Here is a 12,391-nt window from a genome sequence, read left to right on the forward strand (position 1 = left end):
TCAACCACAGAAGAACTTGCTGTTCATTAGTTCTCATTCACAGAGCTATATATGTTCAGATGCACAAATAGTTGCTTGCTTGGAGCCCTGGTCCCCAGTATTTGACATCTTGGGAGGTACTGGTCTATGGAAGCAGTAATGCGTTGGAAGAGGGCCAATAAACTGAAGCCATATCCTCACAAGACAGAGGCACGGGTGGTTTCCCTGCCTGGAAATTGGGTGAATGGTAAAGCTAAAGGTAAAGAACCCCTGGACAGTTAAGTCCAGTCAACGGTGACTATGGGGTTGTAGTGCTCATCTCACTTCAGGCCGAGGGAGTCACCATTTGGCCAACATGACTAAACCTCTTCTGGTGCAACGGAACACCATTACAGAAGCCAGAGAGGACAGAAAGACTGTTTACCTTCCCACCGCAGCGGTACCTATTTATCTACTTGCACTGGTATGCTTTCAAACTGCTAGGTTAGCAGCAGCTGAGAAAGAGCAATGGCAGCTCACCCAATCATGCGGATTTGAACTGCCAACCTTCTGATCAGCAAGCCCAAGAGGCTCAGAGTCGCACTTACTCTCAAGTATCAGTATCAGATTCAGTGCTGAACTTGAGGCTCTGAACTTGTATTAGGACTGTGTATTAGGACTGAGTATTAGCTGTGGTTGTTCTCGGACCAAGATAGCCTGGCCACACCTCTTCCTATATCAACCAATTTGGACTCTGAGGTTGGCAGAGGTCACCCTTTTTGCTGTTGCATGGTAAGTGGCAATAAGGGATCAGTCCTTATCCATAATAAAAACCCCAACTAGAACTCTCTCCCTCAGTAGGCATAGAATGACCCAGCTTTGATGGAATTCAGGCATCAGGTTAAAATAAGGTTACCAGATTTTTTTCAGTGAATCCGGGGACACTTTTCAACTTCAATGGATTTTGTATGGGGACTGATTTGTAAATCTGGAGACTGTCCCCAGGAAACGGGGATGTCTGTTAACCTTAGGTTAAAATCTATCTGTTCTCCCAGGAATTTAGTGAATGAAATCTAGACAATTTGAGGTCTTGAGATGTGTCAAACCACTGCTGTCATCAATGATGGTTTTAAAATTAACTTAGTTTTATATGTTTGTTGTTTCTTTGTATAACATATTGTTTTATAGTACATTGGAAATGGCTCTGATTCTTTTGAAATGAAGTGCAGCCTACAAGGTTAATGAATAAATAAAAACACAGCAGCAGAGCTTTGCATCCCACATTCAGAAGATCCTATGTTCAGTCTTTGGCATCTCCAGCTAAAAGGAACTAGTAACAGCTGATATGAAATACCTTTTCCTAAGTAGAAAATATTTATCTAAATGGACAAGTACATTCTGTCCTGGTACAAGGCAGCAGCTTCTTATGCTCCTAATCAAATGCATGGAGAAGCTATTCAAAGTGAGGAAGCTACTCTATCTGAAGTAAATCACTGGACTGGAGTGAGCAGGATGGGATATTCCAATCAAATATGTCAGTAGAATGTGGTTGCACTAAAATCCCATTAACACTAATCCATAGGTACTCCAGTATAGACTGGTTGGTGGGGTGCAGTCTTATGATCTAAAGTTAAATTATGCAGAATACTTTTGCCGTTTCAGAGTACTCTGAAAGCATTCTTTTGCAAGGTAAATTGCTTCTGCATTTGGGCTTCTTTTATGAATTAGAAAGATAACATACAATTTCCCATCACTTAAGCATAACGTAACAGACATGGCATGGCAATTACCACAAATATTGAAAATCCTTCTGTACTAGAAAGTCTTGTGTATTATTTCCAATGATTTCGAATTAATTTCCAAGACCAGGATGTAAAGAAATACGCAACTGTTTCTCTGCCTAACAGGCAAGTTTTTCTTGAGCAGCAGAAGTACTTTACTGCATGGCAAACCAGTTTTGAAACTTACAGGAGTTTGAAAACCAGTTCTTAACATAGAAAAAGAGCCTGCCTTTCAAAGGAGAGGAAGAAATTGACTGGGTGCCCATTTAGGCATGTCTAAATTAGCTTTTCAGATGCTAAATCAAATAGTGCAAATTATGAATAAATAACAGGGCACAGTGATTAGCCTAATATATAAAATTTGAAAGCTCTTACCCTTTGATATATCTCCTAATATGATCAGGTTAAAAGAAGCCCTCAATGTAAACCTTTTCTGTCTCTCTTTATGGTGTTCTGTATACTGCCTATGTTTTTGGTGTAATAAGAGGGAGAAGAACACTTGTAATATAGGAACCCAAGAAGAATGTGGGTTGGGGAAACTGTAGATTATTGGCCAGCTCAGAAAGTGGTAGTGGGAAATCGCAGTTTGGCTCCTTGGTGTTTATGCTGTTGGATCCCAAAGGTTCCATCTTGTCTCCCATAGCATCTATTTGATGCTGCTGAGTAAGATTGTATGAAGATTTGGAGTGAGGAACCATCACTATGCTGATGGCACCCAGCTCCTTTTTGTTGGGACTCAAGTGAAATAGTAGACATGTTGAAACAACATCTGAAAGCAGTAATGGATTTGATGAGGGCCAATAAAATGAAGTTTAGTCCAGGTGAGACATTGTAGATGTTTCACCTAACCAGGGAGATGATGTTCAATCTATTCTGAATGAAGTTGCAAACCTTCTAAAATATTAGGTTCAATGCTTGGTGGTTCACGTAAGGATGATACGTAAGTTGCAACCTCTTTATGAGCTAGCATGGTCACAGTGGCCCATGACCTGTTAACCTCCCAACTTGATTACTACAAAGTGTTATACATGGGGTTGCATTTGACGAGTTACCAGAGTCCAGTTAGGCTGGGAATGAGTAGAGAATATAGTCAAGAGACCCAAGGGACTGCCATTTTCACAGATACCTGCCTGAATCCCTCATTTATCATCAGAAGTATACATTCAAGTCCACGCACCATCTGATGGCAGATGAATAGTGACTGGGAACAGGGTTTTCTCATTTGTAAAAGCTCATATATAGAATTCCTTCTCCAAAGAAGCTCACCTGACACCAGCTCTGAGTCTTCTCAGCTCCACTGCCCATACTTCCAACATGTTTTAGTATTATCTTTATAAATCTGCTGTATTTCTTGTTTTTATTGTAGCATAAGCTTTTGGGGACTAAAGTCCAATTCACCAGATGCTTGAAATTTAATCCTCAGTTGGCAGGTGTATATACATCTATAACTAGAGCAAAATATAATTAGCCATTTTTCTGATTTTTGTGTGTAACTGCATCTTCTCTATATCCCTAACTTCTTCACCAGTAACTTTGTGAGTGTGAGTTCTGTTTTTCATTTTTCACTTCATTCTTTAATTTGATGGTATCAGTCTAATGGGCATGTGTCTGTCTATAGCTTATAGCTGATAATTGCTTTGTTTATTCATTTTGAACATTTATTTTAGAAATTAAGGAATATGAAATGGATTGGGGGGGAAATTTTATGTGCCAGCTAAAACACAGTATTCCAATTTTCAAACTACTGTGCACTTTATAGTGAGGATTTCAGCATTATGAGACACTGTGGTTCGTATTACTGGAGCAACAAAAGTAGGATATTACCACATTTCAAGGGCCCCATTCACCATCATGTTTTTCAAGAATAAACAAAATATTGCCAAGGTTCTGAAAACCCGTTTGTAGTACTTATATTACTCAAAATGATTCCCAGCTTTGCTTTATTACACCTACACCAGAAAGGTCACCTTAGCACTTCGGCACCCTATCTTTCCTGATCACAGTCTTCCCAGCAGCCCTACATTTTATAAAAAGCAGGAAGAGGTTAATTGCAAGCTCTTGGGCAGAGGACGGAGGGTGACAGGAGAAGCGGGGGCAGCTGCAGTTGTACATTAAAGTTTACAACTTTTGAATGGTCAGCAGAGCACAACATGGGCAGAGGACATCATTCCAAAATCTATTACTGCTTTGTTGGATGCAAAGTACTGATGGGTGAGCTCTCCCAAACTAGCTGTAGATCAACTAGGAGTTTTGTTACAATCTTATAATTTGTTATAATCTATGGTTTGGTTGGGAGATATTTTTCCTATCTATTAGTGATCATTGCTTTTAGTTTGTTATTGCTGATTTTAATGTTTTATTTCCTTCAGCTGTGTTGTATGGATTCTTCTACTTTGTGTGTTGCTTTGAGATTATTTTTGTAAAATGATCAATAAATAAAATAAGTAATAATAACAACATCCAGTAATGAGCCAAATTCTCCCCCCCCAAAAAAATCTGAAGAAAAATCATTTTAAATCAATGTAATCCATGGTTTGACAAAATGAACTTCCCCATCCCTGAAAGACCTCACTGCCCGCCCACCCAAGCAGCAGGATAATAGAGGGAGAAGAGACTGAGAAGGCTTGTTGCTTCCCTTTTATCTTCATTTCCCAGGCAAGCTGTGCAGCCAATGGGCCAAATGTCCTTCAATTTTGTAGTGCAGCATTCTTCTGGTCAGTGCCCCACGCACATGAAGTGGGGAGGACAGAGTCAAACCTATCTCCTCTCTTCTGTTATTCACTGCTATTTTCCAGAGAAAGGGGAGATGGTGTTTTGGAAAGTAGGGCTTGTAGTAAGAATTTTAGGGAGACAGCAAGGGTCTGACACAGATAGTAGAGGGAAGCTGGGAATTCTTCTATGGCTTGGATTTTCTATTCTTTAAGCAATGGATAGAAGAGATGACAACTATCGCAATATATGAACGGTTTACTTTTAGACACAGATTGTGCACAGATAAATGCAATTCTATTTGGAATGCATTTTTAAAAATTATCAGGTCATGTAAGTAATTTGTATTTTGTATTGTATCACTGTTTCAAATATTTTTTTCTTTCCTTTCACTTCATTTTCTCACTGAAAACATTCTCTCTCTCTCTCTCTCTCTCTCTCACACACACACACATACACACAAGCTGTGTAACACATGCTTAGATCTCTGAAAGAAAAGTAACAGTATATGTGAATGCCAAAGTCCAGCAATGGGGGGGGGGTGCAAGTGGGGGCAAGCTCCTTGTTTAGCGGGGCAGCTGCTTCCCCTCTGCCTTAGACCAGCCTGGTTTACCAGTGTTTACTCTTGGTCTGTGTGCACTACATTTCTGATCTGCTCTAGATTCTACATAGACTTGTTCCTTCTTTTGTTGGCTTTAATTGCTGCAAGGAGCATCAGTTCTAGAACTGAGCCTAATCATTTTACATGGCTATGCTTTTGTAGCCTTCCCTATGCTATGTGTGAAAATAAATAGTACAAATGATAAACTAACCTCAGTGAGACATATACACAAGTTCCTAACAGCAGTTTGTGCTCTGTTTTTCTGCAGGTATTTTATTGGAACAGATTTTAGTATTCTGTAAGAGCACTGGCAACCATATAAATGCTCACTTAACGCTTTCTCTTTCTCATTTCAACCTTTTAGAATACTGAAGTGAGTGATACGGTAAAAACAGTGTAACTGTCTTAGATTGCATTTTAAGCATCTCATTGACAGTTCTGTGTTTAAACACTCGGCTGATGTCTGGGAAATTTACATTAACATTGAAAATGAATACACCTTATTAAATAACCTATAAACTGTTATATCTAAGCATCATTGAATAATAAAAGCTAGCAATTAAATTAAACATTAAAATATCAAATAAATACTACAACCCAGCACCAATATTAATAGGAAGGAAGATGGTGGGTGTGGGTGTATATGCACACACACGGGAGAAAAATTGTCTTGGCTCAAAAATATACCTCCATTTTGAAACTAGACCAATTTACTTAAAAGAAGGTGTCACTGATTTCAATACAAGTTACTTCCAAGTACATGTGATGAGGATAACAGCTTTCCATATCCAATATTACATTTATAGTGGTCATAAAAATCATTTCCTAAGAAAATTGACTAACGTATACTACCTTACTTGGTATAACCTCCACTGAACTCAATGGGACTTGCTTCTGATCAGTGATGTGGGTTTTCTAGAAAAAAATCAATTGGGATATTTTCTGGGGGGAAATCCCTGGGCAAATTCAGGCAAAGCTAAAAACATTGAAACTGCCATACTTGTTTAGTACAGCATTTGCAATCTGCACCCATTCATTGTTACTAATGGACTTTTGAAACAGATTTTTTTTCAACAACAAAATAAAGCACTGGATACCTCTCCACATCACTGCTTCAGACTATAGACATGTAGAGGATTTTTAAGAGAGTAACTATGGGATGTACTACATGAGAAATCTTCTCTACAATCCTTATATGGAGGCCATTTACTGGTGCTGTTTCTGAAGTACATCGCTAACCTACAGTTAATTACTATTAAAATAAATGCCATTTTATTATTATGGTATAGAAATGAGTACCTAAAGAAATGGCACTATCCAAAAAAGTTGAGAGGGGAATTTAGTAAAAAAATGAGAATAGGTAGAGAGATACTTCCGAGAAGTTGTGCATATTGCCTTTAAAAACAAACAATACTTAGATATTGAAATGCGGTAGATGGCAGGAGACAAGGCATGAAAGCCTGGGCCCACTGCTTTGCGACAAGTACCACCTGGTGGCAAATACCCCCTTTCAGGTGATTAAGAGGGTTGTGGTGGGGCAGCTGCAGGGACTCTTGCATATTTCAACCCCCAACATTCTGGGTTCAGGCCTGATTATGGGACTGAATTGGCTTTGGCTGACCTGATGGATGGCCTTTATTAGGAGAAGGAAAGGAGGAGCGTGACCCTGTTGTCTTTACTCGATCTCCCAATGGTCTTTGATACAATGCTACTCTCTTGAACAGTCTTGGTGAGATGGTTATTGGAGGCAAGGTTTTACAGTTCAGATCTTATATCAGTTTCAGAGAATAGTATTAGATGATTGTTGCTCAATCTCCTGGCAGTTGTGCTGTGGGGTGCCATGGTCTGCCATCTTGTCAGCAATATGAAGCCATTAGGGGTTTGGGAGCAAAGAGTCATCAGTAGAGTGATGCTATCTACCTCTAAGATATGAATCAGGAGAGGTCATGCTTGAAAGCCATGTACCTGCTGTCTGGACTCAGTGGTGGGTTGGATGAGGAAGAACAAACCACCTCTGAATGCTGACAAGACAGAGGTGTGCGGGTGGGTGGTTCCCAAGTCTGGGTTATAGCTCAGTTGTTCATAGTTTGCAGGTCCTCCTGGATCCATCTCTGTCCCTAGAGGCCCAGGTGACCTCAGTGGCTAGGAGTGCCTTTGACCAGCTTCAGCTGGTGAAACAGCTACGGCCATTTCTGGACCTGGATAATCAGACTACTGCTGGTAACTAGATTACCTCAATGTGCTCTGTGTAGGTTTGCCCTTCAGTTTGGTTGAGAAGCAGCAGCTAGTGCAGAATTCAGCAGCTGAATTGCTCACTGGGGCAGACTAGTATCACCATGTTACACAAGTGCTGAAAGAATTGGACTTGCTGCCAGTTCAACTGAGCTAAGTTCAATATTTTGTTTCTGGTGTACAAAGTCATACACAGCTTGGGACCAGGATACCTAAAGGACTTTCTCACCCCTTATATACCCAATCTATATGACCTTATCAAGAGGTCAATACAGGAATCAGGCCTTTGGGGTGATGGCACCTACTCTTTGAAACTCCCTCTGGTACCACCTCTGTTGCCTTTTGGTTCCTACTTAGGACCTTCCTTTTAAAACAATCTGTTTTCCGGAAGAGTCCGCAACCAGAAGGAGGAGGAACACCACGAAGAATGGAAGAAATTTAATGATTATTTAGTTAAATTTGTTAAGCTGAAATAACTGGAAATAGCGTCCAGATACTTAAAGGGCTTAGGATTGTATCTATGTTAACTGATAAAATAATATGTTTAATACAAGAAGGAGAAGATTTAAAGATGTTAATGTTTAAATTGGGATTTGGAAAACCGTTATAAGGATATGCAATGAAATTCAACTAAGGGGAAACGAGGAAGTCGTTTTACAAAGTAAATAACTGTTATTTTCAATAAGGTTATGATTTATGTTTGTTACGTTTTGTTTGTTTTATGTTTTTGTTTGTCATTGATATTATAGAAACTAATAATTTTTTTGCAAAGAAATAAAAAAATAAAACAATCTGTTTTAGTGTAGATATTCATCCCAGTCTGCATCTGTGTTGGATTTGAAATTGTTTTTAATATTTTGAATTGTATTTAATTTTCTGTATATATGGAATTGTTTTTAACTGCTGATGTTTTTAATGTGAAATTACTTTGAGCTATTTTATGGGAAGCCATTTATAAAAAGAATAAAATAAAATAAATAAAGTTGGGCAACACTTGGAAGAATGCTTGGAAACTTCTGGAAGAATGTAATAAGCAAACACAAAGAAAAGGGACACAGCTATGAAAGAAGGACAGTTTGATAGGCATTAAAATATGAGAAAAGGATTTCTGAGGCTGGAGAAAATGGCAGTATATATTTGAATATGAGAGGAACCAAATCTAAGAAAGTAATAAATAAATGTTGTAAGGGGAGGGTTAAATAATGCAATCTGGGATGCAGCAAGAATATGTGGGAAAGGGTGAAAACTCTTGCCATATGGTGTCAATTATTCCTTCAAACAAATTAGCAAGATCACAGACATAAAGAGAGCAGGAGAAGGAGGGAGGAAGAGGCACATGGGGTGGTTTATTGAAAACAAGAAATTCTTTCAAGGAATCTGGGTAAGTTTTTATATGCTTAGTGTAAATAAATTGTATACTAATTAAAACCCGAGAACTATTTGTCTGATATTTAAAACCGTATCCCACTAAAAGAGCATGCACTCTCCAAAGAGGATACTACCAACAAGAAGGAAACAGCAAAAGCAGAGAGAAAAATTCTCTACTATAGAACCAGTATGAAGTAAATCAACATGTTGTCTCAAATGGCATTCCAGCTAAAACCGCAGAATTCATATATTGCACCACATACAACTTTTCAAGTATTTGAAGGGAAAGCACTTTTTATGAGTTTCTGCCAGGAACAGGAGAATCAAATGAGTAACTGAAAAGCTAACTCTAGGACTACGGTACTAAACAAGAAAGCTGGGGAACTGTTCTAATGTAACCTTTCGCACTAACAGAATCATTATGCATGCAAGGGAGGGCCAACAAGCAAATGGAAACAGGGCAAAGGAAGAAACAACATTTCCTCCGCCATTTCCCCCTGCTGCCAATATACCACCTTCCTTCAACTTTCTTTCCTCACCACTGGCTAAGAGGGAAGAGAAGGTGACTGACCTCAAAGGTAGCCAGCTAGGCGTGCTCTTTCCGTGCGGAGGACCCCCTTTCCTGAATGGGGTAACTGTGCCCCTGAAGGACCAGGTGCGCAGCCTGGGAGTCATTTTGGACTCACAGCTGTCCATGGAGGCGCAGGTCAATTCTGTGTCCAGGGCAGCTGTTTACCAGCTCCACCTGGTACGCAGGATGAGACCCTATCTGCCGGCAGACTGTCTCGCCAGAGTGGCGCATGCTCTGGTTATCTCTCGCTTGGAATACTGCAATGTGCTCTATGTGGGGCTACCTTTGAAGATGACCCGGAAACTACAACTAATCCAGAATGCGGCAGCTAGATTGGTGACTGGGAGCGGCTGCCGAGACCACATAACACCGGTCTTGAAAGACCTACATTGGCTCCCAGTACGTTTCCAATTGCAATTCAAAGTGTTGGTGCTGACCTTTAAAGCCCTAAACAGCCTTGGTCCAGTATATCTGAAGGAGCATCTCCACCCCCTCACTCCAGAGTACTCACTAAGCAAATCATTCTTCCCTTCCACCAACCAGTGTTAGAAACTCAGGTGTATAAGCTGGGTGCCAAATGGCTCCTTAAACCAAGGATACAGTCACCAAAACGGAATGTCTAGTTTCCCTTTGGGGGCAAAATGGCTCTTAAGTCTTATTTTTCAAATAATGGACTGACCGTGATTGATTAAACATCTGGCTATTTCAAATGACAACCTTGAGCTAGGTTAAGAGCTCTGAGAACGTCAAGAAGAAAAGTCACCTGATCCAGGGACAGTCCAAATATGTATTGGCCAATTCCTACCTCTTTTTCTTAATGGTGACTGCTCCTGCTCAGGCTGCACAGAAAAAAACATTTTGGTTCCAGAAATTTTTTCCCTACTGTGCAGATAAAATATAACTGATAGAATTCTACAGGATGAGGTATCCGTGTCTGAAAACAGTCCAGATCCAATGATCCCGAGGCATGCACCTCCAGATGGTGGAGAGGTCAGGCATCATCCTGGCACCCAGGCATCTTCACTTGGTCGCAAGTGGTCAAAAGCCAGGTGCAAAATGTGCCTGGCTAATTTTGAACATTACTCCAAACCTCCGTTTCTTCCCTTCCTCAACTGACACCCTCACATTTTGTATCTCAACTTCTCTCAACCACATACTAAACTGAATGACACATAAGTTGCCAAACTTCTGATTCTTTTATATCTTTATTCACCCCTAGACAAAAGTCAAAGGTCCCACAGAAAACAATGGGGGCGGGAATCAGAATTTTAGTGTAGCTGTGACTCCTCAACAACAGGGAACAGCACACAGCAAGTGTAAATGGTTTTCTTTGGCATTCATTGTGTACCTGGAAGTTCCTTCTTCAGGCAATGATATCTTACTCTATTTTTCCCTACGCTCTTTTCCAGACATGCCAATATGTTTCTCATTGGCCCTATTTTAGATCCATTCCTTGTTGGCACTCACCAACCGAATTTGCTGTTAAAGGAAGAACTGTATTAAGCCCCATGTGTGAAAATGCCCTCAATGTTTAAGATGCCTAGTGCACAGGGACACAACATGATATGAAACAGAAAACTGACTTTAAATTCTACACATCAACACTGTTCAACACTGAAACAAGGGCTAAGTTGTTGCCTCGCTAAAGCAGTTTAAAGGAGCAGGGCATAATCTCTGATCACATCCAAACTACCCATCTGATTATTCCATCATAAGCTAATGTGGCTGCAGAAAGGATTTAATACTCAAAATACTTTCTGTATTGTTCGACCTGCTGCACCTCTCTAATTCCATCTGCTGCAAAGCTTTCCATCATTAAAGCTGGTCACTGATATATATTCGCATATATACAAATTCACACATCATTATACCAGTTAGGCTAGCCTTCTAATGACAAGAGGCTCAACAGTGCTAAAAATATACACCACTCATCATTTTCTTGCTTTGCTTAAAATAAGTCTTAACTCATACCACTGCTTCAATCAGTTCATGACATATGAAATATATTGTGTTCATTCATACCAAAAAGAATTTTTTCATCCTACATGCTTACTTTAGGACCATTCATTTTAACGGGGTCTAAAAATATTCAACGCTATGTATGAATCTCAGTTTTCAGCCATTTTTCCTATTCTTTTGAGAGATAATTCAGGAAAATATCCGTCAAAGTGGAAATCCATGATTCATGGCAATAGTGGGGCAGCCACTTAGTGAAGCAAAACTAAAGCTTATACTTTAAACGCCTACTCCAAACAATACAGGAGTGCATGTAGATTACTGCTTGCTTGCTTGCCCAATGGAAGAGAATTTCAGTGAACAATGCCAACAGTTCCTACAAAAGACATCTGCATCTCTAGCCAAGGCAGCAACTACATGATCGTGCTTTGCTTTGTTTGGATTTCAGGACTGCAGTGCAGCTGAGCCACAAACGGAAAAATTATCAGCCTCTGGGGTAAATAAATGTTTGCCATGTTTGCAAGAGTTGTAATGCAAATCATCAAAGGTTCAACTGTTGAGTTGCAGCAAAGTTTAAAAATTCAGGAAGCAAAAATGCATGACTTCAAACTGCTGCTTCTTACAGCTGAAGCACACAGTAATCTGATTTTGTCACTGTGCTGATCACTTACTTCAACACCAAGACAAAATTAATAGTCATAATTCTCAGAAGCAGAGGTATGGTTTTATTCACTGGTTAAATGAAACTAGCTTTAGAAATTATTTGTAACGCTATACTCACCTAACCACTCATTGAATTTTTTAACTTCACTAGGCAGTCCCAGTTCAGTAAAATCACCAGCATGTATTAAAACATCACCATATGGCATTTGGATAGGATCTGTTCTGGAGTGAGTATCAGATACACAGACAAAACGTGTGTATCCTGGAGGCTTAGGAGCATCATGTGGAACAGGATCCACCCTATGTAAAAAATATTGAGGAATTATTACAAAATGTAATCATATGACTGTGTTTTTAACACATCTAGTTTGCAAATCCAATACACTCTCACCATGTATGACACAGCAATTCAGAATAGTCAAGCAGACAAGCAGTACATAATTGTTGGACAAAATTGTTGTAAAAATAAATCAGAAATGTTTATTACTTTATTGCTATTTTTTCCTTACTGCAAATGAATAAATATCTCTTCTTGTTGAAGTTCAGTTAACA

The 12,391-nt window shown here is 39.5% G+C and overlaps 1 protein-coding gene across 4 annotated transcripts in view; it reads right to left on the reverse strand.

Annotated features, from left to right (window-relative positions):
• Positions 1-12,391, reverse strand: part of MPPED1 (metallophosphoesterase domain containing 1) — a 79,305-nt gene that overhangs the window by 45,825 nt on the left and 21,089 nt on the right. For all 4 annotated transcript variants that reach the window (XM_053387659.1, XM_053387662.1, XM_053387660.1 and 1 more), the window contains exon 4: positions 11,958-12,139. In XM_053387659.1, coding sequence (XP_053243634.1) covers positions 11,958-12,139 — 182 coding nt within the window. The remainder of the gene's footprint in view (positions 1-11,957; positions 12,140-12,391) is intronic.

Source organism: Podarcis raffonei, chromosome 5, assembly GCF_027172205.1.
Source record: "Podarcis raffonei isolate rPodRaf1 chromosome 5, rPodRaf1.pri, whole genome shotgun sequence".
In the NCBI taxonomy this organism is placed as follows: Eukaryota; Metazoa; Chordata; class Lepidosauria; order Squamata; family Lacertidae; genus Podarcis; species Podarcis raffonei.